Here is a 23,863-nt window from a genome sequence, read left to right on the forward strand (position 1 = left end):
ACACTGCCGCTAGACTTCTCATGCAAACCTAGCAGTATATATTACTACTACTATTGCCCAAAGGAAAAACCCTAAAAACTGCAAAAAGATTCACAGAATACGAAGAAGATGTTGATGTTGATGATGATGATGGAGAAGAGGCAAGAAGAAACAAAGATTTCAATCCCTCAAGAGATTATCTTTGAAATCCTGAAAGAGCTTCCTGCAAAATCATTACTCAGATTCAGGTGCGTTTCCAAGCTTTGGTGCTCCACAATAGACGACCCACTGTTCATCACCTCTCACCGTGCTCGATCCCATACTCGACCTGGTGGTATCAACATCCTCATTGGTTCAAACTCATTAAATCAGAATCATGATCACTTCTTTTCAATAAACCCAGAATTTATAGGACCGCCTCTTCCCCTTCAAACACTGCGCGTAACAGGTTTCATACAGTCCGTTAATGGCTTAGTATATTTCGGCAACACTGTGTGGAACCCTAGCACAAGAGAGATCATAACCCTTCCACCAATAACTGATTACACCACTTGGGTTCCCTGTAAATATTGTTTGTTAGGTTTTGCTCCTTCCATTAATGAATACAAAGTAGTTACCATATTTCAAATCTCAGTTACCAAAGACTTTGGCCCAGATTATGAAAAACAAATCGAAAGGCGAACGCAGTGCAAGATTTTGACTCTTGGAAGCACCACCAGCAGCAGCCTCTGGAGAGAGATTGAAATTGATTCTCTCCCAACCCAATTAAGCAATTTTTGTATGGGAAGAGCATGTTGTTTTAATGGAACTATATATTGTTTGGGTAGAAAGAATGATATTATGGCCTTTGACGTTAGACACGAGAAGTTTAGATTCTTAACTCACCCGGCTCTATATGATGGAAGGCGTTCACTATATCCCATACAAGTCGGAGAGTGCCTGGCTGTGATGGATGACTTGTTTGAGAATCTTTGGATATTAAATGAAAGCTCGATGCACTGGAAGAGGGAGAGTCTAAGTCTAATGATTCCAGATTTTTTCAAGCGAACTCAATATTGGGAAAGATATCCGGATGGTGAGTGGACTGAACATTGGGAAATTTTAATTCCGATTGGTACCATTAGTAGTAGCAATAGTATTTTACTGTATGGGTGGAGAGGGTACACATCCTTAGAATTGTATTACTACGAGCTTGAAAGTAAACAATTGAGGAGGATTTGTTGTACTGATTCAAAAGTTTTTCAATCCTTACCCAACCGGTTTGGGGTATCTGAAGTCTCTTTCACTAAATATGTGGAATGCTTGTTCCGCTTGAAGGGATGTAACTAATTAGAACGGGAAAAAAAAATTACAAAAGAAATGTTTCCAATTTTTTCTATAGGTGATGCAAAAAAGCGAATGAGTACATGGATGCAGTATTTCAATCTTTTGTGATTTCTAGACGTTTAATTTTATTTTTAAGCCATGTGTAGTAGTTTTATGTTAGTAATATGGTTTGGTTGTAAGGTACAATTTGGCGTAATTTTTGAAAATTCTTCCAATCTATTAAAGTCTTTCTGAATTTTTGTTGTTCCCTTTGATGAAAGTATTTAGAAGTCATTCCATCCGAAGCACGGTGGTAGAAAGTCAATTGCAAGAAAACCACATGAATTGCTTATTATATTTACAAATCCTAACATATAAATATGTAGATTATTTGTAAGGCAACTCTATATTGAAGGGAGGAAATTTTGGATACTCTTGAATTGTACACAAACTTTTTTTTTTTTTAAATTTATTTATCAGCAAGAAACATATTTATTGATGATAACAAAACAACCATTACATCTTGGTATAAATTAATACACAATCATCTGTGAACTCAAGCCAAGAGAAACCAACAAAAGGGGGAACAAGCAAACTACAGATAACAACCAGAAAAAAGTCCCCAACATTACAATGACAGCAAGACCAACAACAAAGCATCAGCAAGTTGCAGCAAATCACCCAGCAATTTTGTTTCTCCTCTGTCCCAGGGCCTGAGACACATTCTTGTTAGAATATGTTAGAATATATTAGTAGTATATTAGCTAGTTGTATATGAGCTGTCTACCAACCAACTTTAATGATGTTGTTCCTTAGTGCATTGCCTCTTTCGGCCACTTTTGGCCCCCCTGTACACACTCTCCCCTATAAAGGAGAGTCTTCTCTGAACATTGTAACATACAATATCAATAACATTCAATAAATCAATCATAATAATACATACAATTTATTCTTTCTCTATCAATTTATCTTACATGGTATCAGAGCTAGGTTAAGAACCTAGTAATTTCGTTTCACCGGCGGGCGGCAATCTCGCCTTGGCCGCCCGCCGGACAAACCCAGATTTCCTTCATTTCTTCTTTCATGGCAACAACACTTCATAGCTCGAATACAGCACTTCAACAAAGATAGTCTTCTCAATACAACAGACAGACCCACTCACCAATTGCCTCACTCTTCACCTCCGCTCTTTCACCCATTGGTAACCTTGTGCAAGTCTCCATCCTTTGCTCTTCATCAAGTAAGCTATCACAATTGCTGGTGACCTGCTTTTTCCAAACATGCAGTGGACAAGAACAAGTGCCCTGTCCTTTTCACATTGCTTTGACTCCCCCAACCCTTTTCTCTCCTTCTTTGAGTACCCAAAACTCCAACCAAAAAGTTGTTCACCCACAGAAGACGGCATTACCCAATCCACGTCGCAAATTATACCCACTGCTGCAACTCCACAATCGGCAGACACCACAGCTGCAACTCCACAACCGGCAGACACCGCTGCTGCAACTCCACGACTGAGCTACCATACAGCTTCCAGCCGTGACTAAGCATTGCCGAGCCACCACCAGCAGCACCACCAACTACTCCACTGCCGAGCCACCACCGCTGCAACTCCACAACCGAGCCATTCATGTTCTTCTCAGGCCGAACCTTCGACTAATCCAACACTCCAAACTGATATCATCTCTCTCTCTCGGGGTTGGTTGAATGTAAAGTTGTAAACTGATGATAAAAAAAAACGACACACACAGAAGACCAAACCCAGCTCTCTCTCTCTAACAGAGCTCTCTCACTCTCTCGGCACCTCTCTCTCTCGGACTTCCTCCTTTCTTTTATTTTTTATTCATCCCCATATCCTCCACCACGTCCCTTTCTTTTTTTTTTAAACAATATTTTTGACCAAACACACCAACAAACCATGTGCTGGTTTTACCCAAATCAATGGGCCACCTTACACCCAAATCAATGACTCTTTCATATTTTATTAATCTACTGGCTGGCACCATCATGGGTTGGTTTGAACAAAACCGTGGGCCCCATTATCACTTTCTTTTATTTTATTTTATCTTCCTTTTTTCATTAAAAAAAAAAAAACATCCCTTTTCTCTCTCGAGATTTCCTTATTTTACCACTCCGTTGGTGAGCTTTTCCAGATTCCTATTCCCACTACCTTCTTTTTATTTTATTTTATTTTTTCTATCTTTCTTTTTTTCATCAATACTTCATTATTATACATCTCAGTTGGTGAGCATCATCCCTTTTTCCATTATTTTCTTATTATTATTATTTTTCCACCACCAAAAAAAAAAAAACAAAAACAAAAAAAAAACAAAAACAAAAACAAAAAAAAAAAGAAGAAAAAAAAAAAAAAACACTCAACACCACCCCCCCTTGCTTTTTCTGCTCCAACACCCTTGTACCATTCTTGCCATCCAACTTGCACAACACCCTTGTTTTATTCCCATCAGGGTCTACACCACACAAAAAAAAACAAAAAAAACAAAAAAACAAAACAAAACAAAACTTTTTTTTTAACATCTTCACTCTGTGTTGCGCTGTTTTACTCCACTTTATTAATCCCTTTGTTTCAACCTCAAATAGGTTTTTATCTTCACACCTATTTGAGTTTGAGGGGGGGTTATACCTATATCATGGTGAGCATGGTTACACACCATGCGAACCACCCAAGCTGGTGAGCATGGTTATACACCATGGGAACCACTCAAGCCACCCCATAGCGCACTCCCTAAGTCGCCTCCTTGGTGCACCACCACAAGCTTCTACAACGGTCCGACATGACCCCATAAACTGTCCCGACATTGATTCCGGTCAGCTTCTACATCGGTCCGGCATGACCCCGTAAACTGTCCCGATATTGATTCCGGTTAGCCCCTACAACGGTTTGACACGACCATACCGTATCTTCAGCAACAATTTGACACAACCATACAGTGTCTTTTATCCTATTTTCCTATTTTGTTACTCTATCCAAACTCAAGTTGGCTAGTACCCATCCTCCTTGAGTTTGAGGGGGGCTGTTAGAATATGTTAGAATATATTAGTAGTATATTAGCTAGTTGTATATGAGCTGTCTACCAACCAACTTTCATGATGTTGTTCCTTAGTGCATTGCCTCTTTCGGCTACTTTTGGCCCCCTTGTACACACTCTCCCCTATAAAGGAGAGTCTTCTCTGAACATTGTAACATACAATATCAATACCATTCAATAAATCAATCATAATAATACATACAATTTATTCTTTCTCTATCAATTTATCTCTAATTTGCTGCAAGTTGGATACCAAGTCATGAACTGAGTATACACACTTAGGAGAATGGTACTTGGCCCACAATGAAACTTTACACAGCTCTTTTAGTTGAGGTTGTACTCCTTTAAAGACACACTCATTCCTGGATTTCCAGATGGTCCACATAAGGGCCAGAGGAATAGACTTCCACATCAGCCAGAAGAATTTCTTAAACTTGAATCCATCCCACCAGTTAAGCAACCCTTCGACACTACCATTACATCTTGGTATAACCCATTGTATCCCCCACCACTTCAGCAGATTGGACCACACCTTCCACACAACTGGGCAAAATAACAGCACATGTTCTGATGTTTCAACCTCAGAATCACAAAATCTGCAAGCAATATTAGCATCCATACTAAGCACAAAAATCCTTTGCAAGTGGGCTGCTGATTGATCCTGGCATTCCAAGCCCATCACCCAAAAAACTAGGTTTTAAGAGGAGAGTAATTCTTCCAAATGATAGAAAGGACAACAGAACTAGACCCAGAGACATATCTATTGTGTACTGAACTCACACTGAACTGACCTGGTCAAGAGGCCTTCCATGTTAAGCAATCTTAAGCAATCTCGGCTCGTTTGCAGTCTACAGGCTGTAGACAACTCAAACAGTCTTGGAAATTCCCCTTTTAAACTCTGCTGACCAACCCAACTGTCCTCCCAGCAGCTAATCCTGGTCCCATTCCCAATAGCAATCTCAGTATTTGATAGATAAAAATCCTTTAACTGGGGATTACTATTTGCATTGCTTAGAATGTCTATCCAGACCCTAGAGCTTCTGTTACCAATTCCCAGAAATGGTAACCATCTGCCTCCTACCACAGCATACTTTGAACAAATAATTCTCTTCCATAGAGCATGATCTTCATTGGCATACCTCCACTACCACTTAAAAAGAAGACAGTCTTTAACCTCTCTAATCCTCCTCATTCCCAGCCCACCTCTCTAATCCTCAGAGTTAATCATTTTTTGACATGAACATGAATATGACATGATATGACATTTTTTTTTTTTATCGGCAAAAAGAAAACTTTATGGATGAAGAAAGCAAGATACATGCGAAAACTTACATCAATTAAGAAAGGAAGTACAAAAGCATCAAAACTAACCTTACCAATCCCAACTAAGTTGGCACAGATAAGGTAGCGCAATCCTTTGCTAGCACTTAACCCATGATTGGTGAGAAACCAATCAAAAGAACCAAAAAGAGAGAGGAAAAAACAACAGATAACCAGCAACAATTAGAGCAACACACTTAGCAACCTTAACAGTCCCTAACCAGCAACATTACAGCAACAAGCCAAAAGCAGACTTGCTTACTGAGGCCTTGTATGAGTAACATACCACCAGCATCCAGCAGCATTAGCATTAACATTAGCATCCAGCTGCACAGAGCAGACCAGCTTCCAGCAGCATTAGCAATACCACTACTCTCCTAACATCTGCACAGAGCAGACCAGCTTCCTAACATCTGCACAGAGCAGACCAGCTTCCTACAACAGCATGCCTACCAACTGCATACATCAGCTGACCTCAGAACTACAGCATACAGCCTATCTATTTGCAACCTCCACTCATCCTCATACATGAACAAACCACCAATGCCATTCAACAGACTAGCAGCCAACCAGTAGCATACACCAGCAGGCTCAAACAGCATAGCAAACCAGTGGCAGCATAACATCAGGACACTGCAAACTGAAGCAATCTTCCCTGTGACACAGCAAGAAATCCACCAAAATCAAACTGAGGTCCGAACATCCAATTATCCCAAGCACCTTTATATTTGCTGCAAATTAGACACCAACTCATGCACTGAGTGTAACGCCCTCAAAATAATAACATTAAACCCATCAAATAAGACATGCATTGATATGTAAAAGTTCCACATTCTTCCATATATCAGAATTTCATTACATAAGTATTACATGTTAACAACAAAAGCAAATGCCCTATGGGCTTACAGCTTTCCAAGTTAACACTTGGTTACAACAAAAGAGTACTAACTCATTACACATTAAGCCCTTGGCTTGAATTACATGTAATACATCAAAAAGTAAACGACAAAAGTATGTCCGCCTCTAGCCTCCCAAGCTATGTCCTTGGAGGTGGTATGCTACATGTACCTGAAAATGATATTCTCATATAGGGTGAGCCACAGCCCAGTAGAAATACACTAAACCAACCATGAACAATGACTAAAAGATTAGCAATTGATAGATGGCCAACACTGATACATTCACATAAATCACATATTTATGTCATACGACTTATGAGTCCAAGTTACTTTTCATTTTCCCCTTTTTCAACAGATAGGCATATATGCTCTATCCACATTCTCAACAGATATGTATAAAAACTATATCCCACATTCACAGATAAGCATATAAGCTATATCCACATTCTCAACAGATATGTATAACAACAATATCCCATATTCACAGATAAGCATATGAGCTATATCCACACTTCACAAAGATAAGCATATAAGCTCTATCTTCACTTCTCTAGACAAGCATATGAGCTGTATCTACGGAGTTCATCCCCTATCTTCTCCCAATACTATCCGGTTTAGAGGTACATCCCTCATCTTCCCCTAAACCGCGGAGTACATCCCCCATCTCCTCCTATACACATAACGTATACAAACACAATGGTTCTATATACAATCACTCAATACATACAGTTAATGTATTCTATCAACCGTCAAGTTCCATGACACATTCCATTGATTAGTTTCCGTTTGCCTAATCATCATGCATTGTCTACAACAATCACGACTATCCTCCACCGATAGCCCAAAGCAGTTATTTCTAAACAGAAAATAAATGCACAATGGATATTCAATCAACATTTCATTTCCTCATTTCTCACAATTAATTATCCCAATTAATCAAACAATGTAATTAGGTCGTTATCCATAATTACCATTTCAACCCTTAGGTCCCATTTTCATCAATGATTCAACATTTATTCCATTTCTCTATGCCAAACATGCATCTAGGTTTATTATGAATAAAACCCCAACATTTGTAAAATAACACAAAAGCCCCAAACTTTCACCAAATTACCAAACCAACCCCAACATCTCAAAATACTAAAATTTAAAGAAAAAATCCATAGAGAGGAGTAGGATATCCCTATCTCGAAGTTTGAGCCAAAAAGGAGATGAAGACTCGAAGATCAACGTGTTCCAAATCCAAACTTTTTCAGATTAAGTCGAAGCTCTCAACGCCCTCTATCTTTTTAACAAAGGCTCTAGGCTAGATTCACACTCTAGGGAGATCAAATCTTAGAGAGAGTGTAAGTTTAGAGAGAGAGAGTCTCGGATCTAGGGTTTGATCAAAAAAGAAAGTGAAAAACTGAAGTTCAAAATCGCTACTGTCCGCTGATATAAAACACGCTCGCTCGAGCGACCAGACACAGAAAACTCTCGCTCGAGCCAAGAAGTTCTCGCTCGAGCCAAAAACTCAGAAGTGCGCTCGAGCGAAAGAATGCTCGCTCGAGCCAACAACTCAAACCCTCAGGTCTGCCACCAGCACGCTCGAGCGACAGACTTCTCGCTCGAGCGAAGAACAACCAGACCGCTCGAGCGAAGAAAGCTCGCTCGAGCCAAGAAATGCAACTCTCAGGTCCAGAACCAGACGCAATCGCTCGCTCGAGCGAAGCCACTCTGGCTCGATCCACCAGACACAAACTCAACTCTCGCTCGAGCGACCAACTCCTCGCTCGAGCGAAGGTCCAAAAAGCTGGGCAGCAGCACTAGGCTCCCAAACACAACCAACCTGAAACAAACCTGCCCAACACATCCTATAACTCAATATACAAAGTAAAGAGGATGCAAACAAGATAATAAACAACTACCAACATCCACGGACACATGTCCGGATCACTGTACAACAAGAGTAAACCCAGGATCGCTATACTGAGTAAAACCATCTATGGAATCAGTTTTACACCAGACTGCAATCCTTAACTTTATCAATACAGTCAACTCCACCATCCTAAATTACTTCCCATTAAACACACACTCAATCCTCAATCTCCTAAATTACACCAAACCAAACCAGTACACCACACCAAACAAAACCAGTAACAACAACACCAAGACAGCCAGAACAAGAAGAGCACCCTTAATACCAATACTGCATTCTCAGCAGCAGCTTCCTCTTTCACACCTTGTCACACAGTAGCATCCCTATAGCAGCCCATCCAGATAAGGTCTTGGTAAAGTGATCAGCCAATAAAAGTCTGACCAGCTCTCCAACAACACCTTACCTCAGAGCAACAACATCAATACCAGCAACCAAACAGCAACCCAGCATCCCCCAGCTTCACTGCAGCAACACAACAATAGGAAGCAAGAACTGAACCAAAGCAGAGCTCCTGGTCTGCAAAAACCCACAGATCAACCCAACCCAGTGCAAACAGAACAGGACAGCCCCTAGTTTCCTACAAAGATCTCAACCCCCACCTACACAAGCTCGAACCTGACATGATAGGATAACATGAATATCAAACCTATCAGGTTAATATCAAACCTATGTAATACGAAGTCACAACAAATAGTTAATTTAATTAACACATTTTAATGTTATTTCCACTCAGATATACCATTACATTTTTTAATCCCTTGTAACTTCATCTAACGAATTAAAAAGGTATCTAAAATAGGGTTTAAAACAAGTATATATATCTATATATATGGTTGAAAATTTGGGATCAAATACTCTCTAATATAATTTCTGGATTTTCTTCACCCAAACATAATTTTATATATTAAAAATGGACTATTTTTGGATAAATCCTCTTTCTAGATATTTTATTCCATCTAACCCATATTCTTTTTTACAATTCCATTAAGTCCTATTTAATGTAATATGACCAAATCATCCTTTCTAATTTTTTGCACATGTTTCTATTTTGAAACTAATACGTAACAACAGTCCCTAATTTTATGGAGAAAATCTCTCCCTCATTATAAAAAGAAAATATTTCCCTTATTCTATGGAGAAAATTTCTCCCTTATTCTAAGGAGAAAATTTCTCCCGCATTCCATGGAAAAAAAATCTCAAATTATGAACTTTGAACATTTTTATAATTTGAAAATTTTAAAAATAATGTAACAAAAAATCTGAATGAAAATTAAAATACAATATGAATGTTCACATTAAACAACAAACATACAATTAACTTTTGAAAAAACAAAACACATAATAATGTACAATATGAATGTTCACAATAAACAAAAAACATATAACTAACTTTCGAAAAAATAAAATTCATACCACAATTCAATGAGAATATTCACAATTTATAATTAACATATAACTAACCTTAAAAAAAAATAACGCATGTCAGTACAAACATTTACACTGCAACGTGAAAACAAAAAATAAAAGTGAAAAAAGTAAAAATCGACTATTTTAATTGTTCGATGGTAACAAAATTGATTATTCAACAAGTATAGTAACAAAAATAATAAACATACAATTAACTTTCAGAAAAATAAAACTTATACCAAATTACAATGTGAATGTTTATAATTTACAATTAATATACAACTAGTTTTTTTAAAAAAAAATAAACTCATACTAATGTGAACATTCACACTACAATGTGAAAACATAAAATAAAATTGAAAAAAAAATAAAAATCGACTATTTCGATTGTTCAATGGTAACAAAAATGATTGTTCAGCCAACAAGTATAATAAAAAAAAACAACAAAATACAACTAACTTTCGAAAAAACTTCAAAAATAAAAAAACTCATAGCAAAATACAATATGAATGTTCACAATTTAAAAAAAAAAAAAAAAAATTTATCAGCAAAACAAAAACCTATATTGAAAATAAACCACAATTTACAATTAATATACAACTAATCTTAGAAAAACTAAATTCATACCAATGTGAACATTCACACTGTAACATAAAACAAACAATACAACAAAAAAGGCCTTTGGTGACAGACTGATTTTGTCTCCAAACATCAAATTTTCATCACCATCACCAAAGTGATTTGTGACGAAAAATTTTTGTCACCATTTCTGTCACCTATATGTTGTCGTTGAAAGTACCTGGTGACGAAAATAGTTTCGTCGCTTATTTTTTATTTTTGGCGATGAAATTTTTCATCTCCAAATGTTGTATTTTTCGTCATCTATAACATCAATTTCGTCACTAGAATTAGATAATATTTTATTTTGACTGTTTTGGTGACGAAATATTTCGTCACCAAATAGGTTTTAGTGACGAAATTTTTCCTCACCAATGATATAGATTAAAGTGACAAAAAAATTCGTCACTAAAATGAGTACAAAAGAAAACTCTTCAATGACAAAAAACATTTTGTCATCAAATATTTCAATTTAGCGACAAAATATTTAGCAAATGTTATGAAATTATTTGTTTGGTACTATATCATTAGTGACAAAATTATTCGTCATGTTGTTTGAAAACTAATAGCGACATTTTTTTTTGTCACTAATAATAATTAAAAAAAATTTAAATGGGGAAAATATTTCCAATTTAAAATTTTTCTTTTCACTAAAAATTCCCTGCACATTTTAATAACTTGTTCAATAAAATATCCATTATAAATCAATACAAAAATCTGTTCATTTTCATAAACACCACAGTCGAATTTCAACACTATCCACAAAAATACAATATCAACTGCATGCGGATTACCAAACATGTCTACTAATATCCACAAAAATACAATATCAAACGCATGCGAATTACCAAACGCGTTTCCTAATATCCACAAAAAACATGTCTACTAATATCCACAAAATATAATATCAAGTGCGGATGACCAAACATGTCCTTTAATATCCACAAAAATGTAAAATTTACAATACAACCAAAATACATGTAAGATAAAATGAACAAAAACACAAAATGAGCTAGTTTTTGCTCTCCAGATTACCAAACATGTCCATATCTAATTTCGAATCTGCAACAAAACAAAACACACACACACACATACACACACACAAAAGAGAGAGAGAATGAAAGTTAGGCAATTATTATCTTATCAATTAAATATACAATTTAACATGCATTTTTTGACTTAGTTTTCAAATCGGGAGTCTCGTGCTAGTTCCTTACTCTATTATCAGAATCTTACGATTCGCGATTCGATTCACGATTCGCGATTCGATTCACGATTCGATTCACAATTTTTGTAAAATCGATACGAATCTATGGGTGAATCTATTTTGGAAGTGAATCTCTAGTGAATCGTACGATTCACAATCGATTCACGATTCGATTCACTTTTTACGATTCATGCAATTTTTGAAATTATTGTGTCCGACATATTTCGTCTCTTTTTTTGTCCATCTTTTTGGTGAAAATTACATAATACAACTTCTAGTAGTGTTTAATACCAAAATAACTAACGTATATACATGATTTGTTGTTATTTTAGTAATTATGGAGTTTTTAATAGGATCCAATTGGATTTAATCAGACCCAACATATTTTTAACCTTTCTTCTCATTTTTTTTCCTTTAAAAAATCATAATATATCTTCTAATGATGTTTAAAATTAAAGTTAAACTATGAATTATCTATTGCTGAGATCAGTTATATCTTTTAAAATGTTTTAGGTTTTAAAATAAAAGATTCTAAATAATTCTTTCTTATTATTTGCTCACTGTTACTTAGAAAAGTATGTATACTTATTGTCTAAATATCAATATCGTTAATTATTATTACTTTAGAAATTGATAATTTGTCTATTTAGTTATTATTTTTTTATTAAGAATGGTTGATAAGACATATCTAAAAAAGAAAAAAATGTAAGATGGTGATCTTACATAGGAACCTTTGTTACCTTCTTACCTATTAAACTACGTGATTATCATTCAAAATAATATTTTCATAAATTTAAGTCTAAATATTTTATATTCATAAGATATATTTAACATCTAAATGTGTAGATATATGTTTTAAGTAATTTAAAAAAAATAACCGAATCTTTACGATTCACGATTCGATTCGATTCGCGATTCGGTACGAGGTCATTTCGATTCACGATACGAATCCCGATTTAACAACTATGGTTCCATAAGTTTACACAAGTTACAATGGTCGCTTCCGAGGTGTTTGAGATGCTCCCCAGGCCTTCTCGTGGTTGTTTAACGATTTTGGCCATCGATGGCCTATTTTCAAACTTAAGTGTGAGAAAAATGCATTTTTCGACTTAGTTTTCAAATCGGGAGTCCTGTACTAATTCCATAAGTTTTCACAACTTACATTGGTCCCTCCCGAGGTGTTTGAGGTGTTCCCCAGGCATTTTCGTGACTTTTACACAATTTTGACCCCTGATAGCCTATTTTTAAGCCTAAATGTGCGAAAAATGCATTTTTCGACTTAGTTTTTAAATTGGGAGTCCTGTGCTAGTTCTGTAAGTTTTCACAACTTATATTGGTCCCTCCCAAGGTGTTTGAGATGTTCCCTAAGTCTTCTCATGACTGTTACACGATTTTGGCCCCATATGGCCTATTTTCAAGCGTAAGTGTAAGAAAAGTACATTTTTCGACTTAGTTTTCAAACCGACAATCCCATACTAGTTTCGTAAGTTTTCACAACTTACATTGGTCCCTCCTGAGGTGTTTGAGGTGTTCCTTGGGAATTCTTGTGCCTGTTACACGATTTTAGCCCTCGATAGCCTATTTTCAAGCTTATATGTGAGAAAAGTGCATTTTTGGACTTAGTTTTCAAACCGAGAGTTCCGTGCCAATTCCGTAAGTTTACCAAGTTATAATGGTTGCTTCTGAGGTGTTTGAGGTGTTCCCTGGGCCTTCTTGTGGTTGTTTAACGATTTTGGCCCCCCGATAGCGTATTTTCAAGTTTAAGTGTCAGAAAAGTGCATTTTTCCACTTAGTTTTCAAACCGGCAGTCTCGCGCTAGTTTCGTAAGTTTCCATAACTTACATTGGTCCCTCCTGAGGTGTTTAAGGTGTTCCCCAGGCCTTCTCATAACTGTTACACGATTTTGGCCCCCGATGGCTTATTTTCAAGCTTAAATGTGAGAAAAATGCATTTTCTGACTTAGTTTCAATTTGGGAGTCTCATGCTAGTTCCGTAAGTTTTCACAACTTACATTGGTTCCTCTCGAGGTGTTTGAGGTGTTTCACGGGCCTTCTCGTGACTGTTTCACGATTTTCGCCCCATATGGCCTATTTTCAAGCTTAAGTGTGAGAAAAGTGCATTTTTTGACTTAGTTTTCAAACCGAGAGTCTTGTGCTAGTTCCGTAAGTTTCCACAACTTACATTGGTCTCTCCCAAGGTGTTTTAGGTGTTCTCCAGGCTTTCTCGTGGTTGTTACATGATTTTGACCCCCCGATAGCCTATATTCAATCTTAAGTGTTGGAAAAGTTCATTTTTTTACTTAGTTTTCAAACCGGGAGTCTCATGCTAGTTCCATAAGTTTCCCCAACTTACATTGGTCCTTCCTGAGGTGTTTGAGGTGTTCCCTGGGTCTTCTCGTGGCTGTTACACGATTTTGGCCACCCGATGGCCTATTTTCAAGCTTAAGTGTTTGAAAAATGCATTTTTCGACTTAGTTTTCAAATCGAGAGTCCGGTGCTAGTTTTGTAAGTTTTCACAACTTACATTGGTTCCCCCCGAAGTGTTCAAGGTGTTCCCCGGGCCTTCTTGTGGCTGTTACACGATTTTAGCTCCCGATGGCCTATTTGCAAGCCTAAGTATTGGAAAAGTACATTTTTCTACTTAGGCCTCGTTTGGCAAGAGGCTATTTTAGCCAATTAGCCAAAAAGTTACTAAATTAGCCAAAAAGCCAACAACCCATACTAAAAAGTCAAAGATTCTCTTTTCTCTTTACTTTTTGCACATCTTTTCGTAATTAGCCAAAAAGTCATCCCAAACATACAAGTTTTTTTACCTACCTTTTTATCCAAATAGCCAAAAAGTTACTAAATTAGCCTGTTCCCAAACAAGGCCTTAGTTTTCAAACAAGGAGTCCTGTGCTAGTTCCACAAGTTTCCACAACTTACATTGGTCCCTCCCGAGCTGTTCAAGGTGTTCCCGGGCCTACTCATGGTTGTTCCACAATTTTGGAGCCCGATGGCATATTTTCAAGCGTAAGTGTTGGAAAAGTGCATTTTTCTACTTAGTTTGCAAACCAAGAGTTCCGTACTAGTTCTGTAAATTTTTAAAACTTACATTGGTTTCTCTCGTGTTGTTATCACGATAATTTCTCATTGCCGAGTGTGAAGTCAATTTCTCAAGGAAGTGCAAAAATATCAATAACAACAAAGACGTAGATAGATAGTTTATTTTAGATGTTTACAACATCATTAATTTCAAGTTAGGATACTTCCCCATCTCACTGTTATAAATATATTAGTAAATTACAAATTTTCATAGAGTTATATTTGGATGGAGGCTTTGAACCACGGCATGCAAGTTCGGTATATCTTGATTCAGATCATGGTCATCAGAACTCAAAAATGAAACAAAAACAACAAAAAAAAACTTGTTTTGACTTGTATTAACCAAATGCTGCATAGACATAGAATAGTCATCTATTGTTTAATTTACGATAAAAAGTTAGATATTAGCATTAACCTTAATAGAATATAACTGGCATATAACTCTAAAAGGTACACATTGAGGGAAATATGATAAAAGTTAAATCCCGATTAGCAGTAATTACTGTAGAAGCTGGAAATTTGGTCAAATCAACAAGCCCAAACCCCTTTAAGACAGAGGTCTTGAGTACAGCACAATTAATATTTCAACAATTGTCTAGTAAAAAGCTAATAGCCTCACTACTCTACTCTAGGATCCTAACTCTTGCAAGATGCACGTACACAATTAAAATAAACAATAGATTCAAAATTTCTTAAATTAAAAGCCAACTGATATTTTCATGAAATCTACCAAATACTAGTCCTGCTAATTGTTTGAAATAATTCCAAATCTAACAGAACACATGGGCCAAATAAACTAACAATAAAAAGGACACACACCTGTGGTGTCAGAGATGGAGGAGCCATATCAATGGGAGAAAGAGTTGTGGCTTTGTTAGCCAACTTGTACAAGGCTATAGAACCATCAAGTTGCTGCTTTAGGTTCGTGGAACCAAGAAAACCAAGTAGTAACTCTAATCCTCCACACAAGTGATATAAGCAATTGAAATCAATAGGGACAACAATTTCAATTATGTCAAATGTCAGCCTAGAAAATGGCATACCATTGTTATCAATGAATATTGTTCTCTGATCCTCTGCAGAACAAAGGTTGGCAAGAGCCAAAGCAATTCGTCTTTGAATAGTCTTCTTTGCTATACGCATCAGATATAACAAATGGCTTAAAACCTACAAGGGAGAAATTAAGGGATTTAGATTCAAGAATGTGCATAAAAAAGCACTAGAACTAAACCATAATCATATAATTTAACATCTACGTACAAAAAAATGCTCACCCGTCCCTGAATCTTCTCCTCTAATCTTTTCAGTGTCTTGGCTACACAATGTACTCAATAAAGTTTATAATTATAGAAATTACAAATATGAAGACAGCGTATCATGTAAGAGGAACTGACAAAAACAAGAAGGAAATTTTGGAATATGATAATAATGGGAAGGCACATATATAAACCACACTCTAGGAACCTTCAGTAGTTTGGCCATCTTGTTGTTCAATATAGGCACCTATCTGAGAACAACTTTGGCCCACTTAACATGACTAGACATCAAATTTTAAAACCATGCACCTACATAGATGCCTGCTTTTTTCTCTCTTCTTGTCACCATGCCACCGCAAGGAGGTATCCATAGCATGGAACCACTCAACATCATTTGAACCAAAATATGGTGTCATTTTAATTTCACAAGAATCTACTAACCAGAAATACAAAGTTTGTTTTTGCTTTTGTTCTTTTCACAAAAAGAATTCAAAGCAATTATAACAAAAAATATTCCCCATCTTTTTTTTTTGTTCAGTATTCCCTATCATTGAAAAATAACTTCCATCTCCTTAGTTATGACCTACACAACCAAAGTTTTGAAAAGTTTAGAAATTCAATGGATGCATTAACTTTGACTCATCATACACACCTAACAATCATTAGTTAGCTGGAAGACAACATCTGTGGGTACAATGGCAGCAAATTTACAGGTCAACCGTATCAACTAATTGTAATTTTTTAGTAATAAGAGAAAGAAAAAAATAAGCACTAACCTGTGCCAACCTACCCAGTGCAAAGGCCGACATTTCTCTAAGCTGTACATTTGGGGATTGAAGCATCTCAATCAAAGGCTGGACAGCTCCTCTCTGCACAATATGCACCTGCAAATAATCTTACTTTCTTAAAAACGGAAACAATATAAAGATAAAAGGAAAACAGACAATTAAATCTTAGTTAAAAGAGCGGCACAAAATTATGAGTAAAATTTTGAGAAGGCAAATTATGAGTACAATTCTATCCACAACTTTCAGGACCAAAGAGAGAGAGAGAGAGCAAATATTACACAACCAAAAAACTTTTCCTGTAAAAGAGCAATGTTATGGTTGAGATTAATTGCAAGTGTGAATCCCACAACAAAGACATATATTATAACACATATCAATGAGAACAATTGAGACTAACTACTTCAGACTTCATGAGAATAGCTCATAAACACAAACATAGTTATAGATGTTCATCATAACTGCAATCAATTTACCATTTTCCTTTTGTCAATTTACCATCATAACTGCCATTTGAAAACAAAAACTATCGAAATTCACCCATACAACAAATATAACATATCCGGGTTTTCAGTAGGTTCACTCTCAACCTCTTAAGACCATTATGGGTTTTCGTTCACCCTTAACCTCATCCACGTGTGTGATTGTGTACATGCGTGTGTGTGTATATATATATATCAATGTGTATCAATTCTTGTCTAAGGCCTATGAGAAGAGTCACCTTAAGATCAAACTCGTTACAAGATCCACAAAACCTGAGGCCAAAACATTCAAAGAAAAACGCAGCATAACTAATAAGTGTTCAAAGAAAAACATTCACCTAAACTTAATTATATTTAACATGAAGATTACACAAAAGTTATAGCTGTAACAAATCATAAGCAAGCGGGTAGAAGAAAAACTATTTTAATATCAAATCACATAATTTGTTTGTCAGAATTAATGTGTTGTTGGAGGATATCCATATGACTCCTGCAGATGTTGCAGAAAAACTAATAAAGTGTTGCAAAAAGGAATCACAGCAGCAAAGCTGCTACAGAGGTGAAAGAACACTGCAATCAACATGTAATAACCCGACCCTTTTATATGCTTTCTGGTATGCTTTCGGTCTCTTATTAGGTGCACTTATATGTTTAATGTAAAATTCCATGCGAAATTAAGTTTAATTGCCTGAATTATATGATTATGGATTTATATCTATTAATTAGGAGAAAAATCTGTTACAATTGCGATGTTTGAATTAGTAATTGGAAGCCTTAAAAGCTTGATAACTCGAAATTGACTTTATAATTGTAATAAGCATGATTTTTAAATCATAATATGAGTTTTCGTAAAAATTTGAGTCGGAATGATTAAATTGATTAATTTATGACTAACCCTTAAATATACGTTTAAAACTCTTATGTTGGTCACTTGCTATATCACAAAACAAAAATATCTCCTGAGAGAAGGAGAGGGTCAGAGAGGGAGAGCAAGAGGGAGGAAGCTTCAACAAGGAAGAAAATTGGGAAATTGTGAAGGATTGTTGAGATTTGAGCTCAAGGTATGTATAACCCACCTTGAATAACCTCTCTCTTGGACTTGAGTAAGAATTTCCTTGATATTCATGCAAGTTAGGGTTTGTAATTGAGGTCTTGTGTGTGAAATTTGACTAATTGGAAAGATGTGCTTATCATTTGGTTGTTTTGAAATTAATTTGAGCTATATGGGGGAATATATCCTATTCTTTGATTTTTCATATTGGAACTCGTATGATTATACACATGTATTGTTCATATATCAAATCTAACCACAACCATGGGGGAATTGAATTGTGTATGTGAATCTAGAAAAGATTATGATCTAAATAAACTTGTAATTCATGTTCATTATGGTATTATCATTTATGATTCATGTTATGGTAATATTATGTTATAGTATTGAGGTGATTTCCCCATTTTTCTCCTTTGTGATATGTTTGCCTTGTTGAATTTGTGCCTTGATTCGGACTGCCCAAAACAGGGGCTGCGACCGCACGTGCGGGGGTCATCATCGCACGTACGGGAAGCACCACCGCACGTACAGGGCTCACAACCGCACGTGCAGAAAATAGGGGAGTGCAAAGTTGGAATTCTGAAATATATGCACGTGTGGGACGCACGTGCGGCCCATCTTCCTGCACGTGCAACAAGGGGCTTCCGCACGTGCGGCCCATGTAGAAAAATACTGTGTGCTTCTTTTCTCCTGTTTGACCCTTTGGGATTGCTAAAATGTGTATCTGAAGCTTTTAAAATGCTTATAATTAAATGAATGTCGAACGAATCGTATATTGATTAAAAAGGAAAATGGACTAATTTATAAATTGCATGTGTGTAGATCACATACAGGAAAGGACTATCGCTCCGCCACAGTACTGTGAGTAATAGTAGTGTAGTGATGCGTTTCGTTTACTGCTAATAGTTATCATTAGCGTTTTGTTATGCATAAGTAAGCTATGTCTCCTTATAGTGAACAACTGGGAAACCTATGTGTTGTTGAGCAACAATATCCTTATGGACCTGAGGTCGTTCTGCTTTGCTAGTGATGGGCCTGAGGCCGTTCAGTTATAAGCCACTGAATGTGGACAACTCTAAGGCTGAGGGAGACGATGACATGCCGATGTCTCGCCGACCCAAATATGATTTGAAGTGACTATGATTCATGGCCTAAGGCCAAGGGAGATAGTGTACATGTCGATGCTCTACCTACCCTCCAATATGTGAAAAGCTGTTGAGATGTGGGCCTGAGGCGGTTCTGTACAATATGTTGGGCCGGAGGCCATTCTGCATGATATTAGGCCTGAGACCATGTTGTGTAAATATTGGGCCCAAGGCCGTTTTGGAAATATTTACAAAATAAGACCAAACATCTGATCTATGCGCTTATATGCGGCGTGATTCATGTTCATTCATTTGAATCCCCTGCATACTATTATTCATTGAGCCTTGCTCACTCCGTGTTATGTATATCTCTGTAGGTAATCAACTCAGAGGTCAATCCTAGTCCAGCCTAGCAGTTTTTCTTTTGTCAACCCCGCTGTGTCCAAGCAGTTAGATGAAGCTTATTCATTTTTGTGGAGTTCTTTTCATAGCTCATAACATTGGCCACTAGCCTTTTGTCAAATGTTGTTAGTCATGTATAACCTTCATTATCGATGTTTTAGTTATACCCCAGATGCGGGGTTGAGACTGTATATATATATATAGTTGTTACTTATGTATATGCTTCATTATGTAACTTATGTATATGCTTCATTATGTATAGGTTTATGCAATGAAATGTTTTGTGATCTTGGCATGTAAACACTAGCTCAATGAATGTTATTTTAAACTGATAATTGCTTCCGTTCAGGTCCCGTATTGCATAAGATAATTATACTATCGATTGTTGAATTTTGAATCTGTTATCAGGTTGGCCATGCCCAAACTCTTAGAGGCGGGTTTGGGGTGTGACACAGCATGGGCTGCAGCCAGCAGAGAAATAAACCAGCCAGCATACCAGCAGAACAACAACTGCGGACACAGTCAGCATAACAGAAGGAAATCCATCACAGCATATTCGAAACAACAAAATCAGCTGCAAACAACCAGAAACAGATGTTCACAGGCCTAAAAGAAATCTGTTCAACCATCACATATTCGACTTATGGGGAGGTTCAACAGATTCAATATACTGTTCGTTCAAGTTCCAGCAAACCCCAATGACAAATTTACATTTTATAAAACAAAGTTGGGTAAAAACTGCCCACAAAATTAGTCCTCATTCACTCAACCCTCAATAGGCAACACAAAACACTCTAAACAATTTATGAGAGCTATCCAAACACTTAACCCTCAACAAAAAAACTCCCTTACAATTAGGACCAGCTTGACAACCTGCAGAAGAAGAGTTAGATAAACTATGTGGCTCACCATCACTCAACCCACAGAACTGAGCCTAGTTATAGGGACTCACCATTTCAACCCTCCTCCCTACATGAGACCAGCTTGACAACCTGCAAAGCAAGATAATAAGCAAGAATACATGAATATGGAGGTCTCACATCTCTCAACACTCATATATGGGCTCAAATTCCCTCATAAACAGAACACTCTCAACTCTCAAGAATCTCAATCAATACTCCTAACTGAGGTGGCTCACAATCACTCAACCTATAACATCCCTAAGTAAGTACCAGCATAGCGCTGCAGACAAAAGGAAAATGGGGAAAATGAGAAAATCCTATAGTTTCTCTCCTGCCAGATACAGTAGATAGCACAAGTAAACATCAATTTCTTCACAATAGTGGCCAAGGAGTGGCCAGAAATTTGCCCAAATAACCAGTCCACACAGCTGCCCCAATTCACACCAGGCCAGTGCATGTTACATTTTGTTGATTACAATCTGACACTACTGCCTTAAATGATAAACAAAATTGTAATGTTTACAAAAATACCTTCATTACAGCTCATCTTTTCCAGGTTCCTGCTGCTCATCTTTTCCAGCTTCCTGCTGGGCAAGTTTATCCCGATTCTTCTAAATAAAGTCAATTGTATCTTCTTTGGTACGTTCCCCATTGTACTGCAACAGATTTCCACCTGCTGACTTGAAGTACAATGTTGGATAACCTTTCACGTCGAAAATATCAATTGGTACATCATTTGCAGTGGCATCCTACAAAGTACAAAATGGTGGGAGCAATTTAGGAATAAAATTTGTAACAAATAAAAGGATCAACATCAACGCAGATGAAACCAGTAAGTTGTAATCAAACCAATGATTTCAATGCGGTAAAGAAATCTCATGGTATTGGTGCAGAAAAAATCATAACCGAAGATACAAATAAGAAAATCATATCAATAATCAGAAAGCAAAATGTAGATTAATGGATGAGAAATAAACCAACATAGATGAGCCAAAATATCAAGCTAAGATTAATAAAAAATAATTTTTACTATATATTGTTGTAAAAGCCTAAAGGAAAACAATTTTACTCTTCAGTTTTAGTAGCCATAGATGAACAGTACATGAACCAGCAACCTAGAAATGACGGAAGAAAACGATTTCAATTTGCAAGGCAAAAATAACATTAAAGGAAAGGTACTTTAAGAGTAATATTAAAACATAATTCACGTGCACAATATTTGCAGAAAATAACCGTCTATACTGACAAAGCAACAAATCTCTTCAAGTAGTCTTTAGCTAGTTTGGGTTATAGGTCTTACAATCTTTGCAATGACAACATCAGCATCACTTTCAAGCGAAACAACAACTTCATCCAAGATTGGAGCCAAGTTTTTGCAATGACAGCACCAGGGTGCATAAAATTCCAACAGAACTGTGTAACAAAACCTAACCACATATCAGCATGAATTGACTAATAACGTGACAATCATTAAGATCTAATAAATTTTTTTGGTTTCTGAACTCTAAATCTATTATACAAAAGCAATCAATGTATTCATCAAAATTACACTAAATCTTATGATATCATTACTCGTTGTCATGCTAGGGAAAAAGAAGCAAAAAAATGAAGAGACTGTCTGCACCCCAGAATAAGAAAGTTCGGCTCCCCTGCTCCTGAAAAAGAAAAAAAAATACACACACACTCACACTCACATTTACAGAATATTATGACAGATTGACAATACACTTCTGTAGAGGCATGACCTTTAACATAGAACAGGTCAATCCAAAATTCTAATTGACATAAGGACCACATAAAAAGCCAAACACCAATCCCAAGTTACTAATATGGATATGAACAAATAAAATGTTGAAAAAACTACAGTTAATACATACCATTTCCCCAGAGTTGAAAACATTGTCTTGAAGGCTGTCAGCAACAATAAATTAATCATTATTTATAACTATATAGTAGTTGAAAAAGATTCATTATTAAGAAAATTAAAATAAATTCAGTAACATATACAACCTATATGGAAAGTCATATTCATTAAAAGGATTTAATTAACACAACACTGACATACCAAAATTTGGGTTGAAGTAATTTACTACCACAAGCCACAAACTCCATGGGAGAGATCTAAGATTGAACCAGTTTCTCCAACAACAACAAAAAAAAAGGAACGAAAAAACAAAACAAAACAATAAAGAAAAAAAACTAGCCATTGTGGCATTTTATCAAACACCTAGCAAACACAATTAGAATATCATGAGACTTTACAATGTGTAGAATCAACAACAATCCATTCAATTCAATGATTATATTGGTTATAATATGAATATCATAATCAAAATATAGAACATGTTAGTCATTATAGTTTCCATATTTTTTTTCCCAAATTAAAATCATTCAAATTGTTCATGGAACCCTTCAAAGTAGAGAGTTATAGAAATGTTAGAAGTAATGAATGGAATGGCTTTAATCTCATCTTGACCCAAACACGTCTGAAGACAGAGTAAGGGTAGAGAATGAGAAACGAGAGACCCGAATAGAGAGAGGGGTAGAGAAAGAGAACAGAGACTACAACTAACCTGGAATTCGTGGACCGTGCTGCGAGTTGGACAATGGTGCGAGAGAGAGAAACGAAGAGCTTTGACGAAGGTATACAGTCTGCCTCTGCGTGTGAAATGAGAGCAATGGATTATTTGGGTCAAGAGAATGGATTTGGTGAGTAAATAGAATTTGTCTCCAAAACACAAAACTAGGTAGTTTTATAAATTGAAATATTTGGTGACGGAATTTTTTTTGTCACTAACTTGGCGGTTTAATTTCTTTCAATATTTTTAATGGGGACGGATTTTTTTTTGTCACTAACTTGGCGGTTTAATTTCTTTCAAATTTTTTAATAGGGGGAAAAAATTTTGGTGATAAAAAAAATAAAAATAATGGCGAAAAATCTAATTTTTTATTCTGTATGTAGATTGGTGATAAAATTTTATTTTTCTCTCTAAAAATGACACATTTGGAGAAGAAATATTATTTTCTTCACTAAAAGGTAAGTCTTTTGTTGACAAAATTTATTTTCGTCATAAATTTTCGTCTCCATAGACTCTTTTTGTTGTAGTGAAATTTGAA

The 23,863-nt window shown here is 36.2% G+C and overlaps 2 protein-coding genes across 28 annotated transcripts; one reads left to right on the forward strand and one right to left on the reverse strand.

Annotated features, from left to right (window-relative positions):
- On the forward strand, positions 1–1,359 carry LOC114258990 (putative F-box protein At1g32420). Its single transcript, XM_028198990.2, has one exon. It carries the CDS (start codon positions 109–111, stop codon positions 1,306–1,308), a length of 1,200 nt encoding a protein of 399 aa, XP_028054791.2. The 5' UTR covers positions 1–108; the 3' UTR covers positions 1,309–1,359.
- A 5,533-nt stretch (positions 1,360–6,892) lies between these two features.
- Positions 6,893–23,481, reverse strand: LOC114258153 (ARM REPEAT PROTEIN INTERACTING WITH ABF2). 27 transcript variants are annotated; one of them, XR_014342809.1, is made up of 10 exons: positions 23,320–23,479; positions 22,624–22,657; positions 22,047–22,159; positions 21,278–21,495; positions 20,797–20,836; positions 17,546–17,579; positions 16,816–16,923; positions 16,058–16,098; positions 15,827–15,950; positions 11,191–15,742 (listed from the first exon to the last, which is right to left on the reverse strand). XR_014342809.1 is itself a non-coding variant. In XM_082892688.1 (9 exons), the coding sequence occupies exons 4-9, from the start codon at positions 21,281–21,283 to the stop codon at positions 11,544–11,546; spliced, it is 411 nt and encodes a 136-aa protein (XP_082748814.1). In that variant the 5' UTR covers positions 21,284–21,495; positions 22,047–22,159; positions 22,624–22,657; positions 23,320–23,479; the 3' UTR covers positions 10,416–11,543. The 27 variants fall into 27 exon arrangements, 22 of the variants coding, with proteins under 22 accessions (XP_082748817.1, XP_082748810.1, XP_082748814.1 ...); XM_082892688.1 differs by lacking the exons at positions 17,546–17,579; positions 20,797–20,836 and having other exon boundaries at positions 10,416–11,555; positions 15,603–15,736; positions 16,830–16,923; XR_014342807.1 differs by lacking the exon at positions 17,546–17,579.
- Between the last annotated feature and the right edge of the window lie 382 nt (positions 23,482–23,863).

This window comes from Camellia sinensis, chromosome 10 (assembly GCF_055761805.1).
Source record: "Camellia sinensis isolate YWXY chromosome 10, ASM5576180v1, whole genome shotgun sequence".
NCBI lineage: Eukaryota > Viridiplantae > Streptophyta > Magnoliopsida > Ericales > Theaceae > Camellia > Camellia sinensis.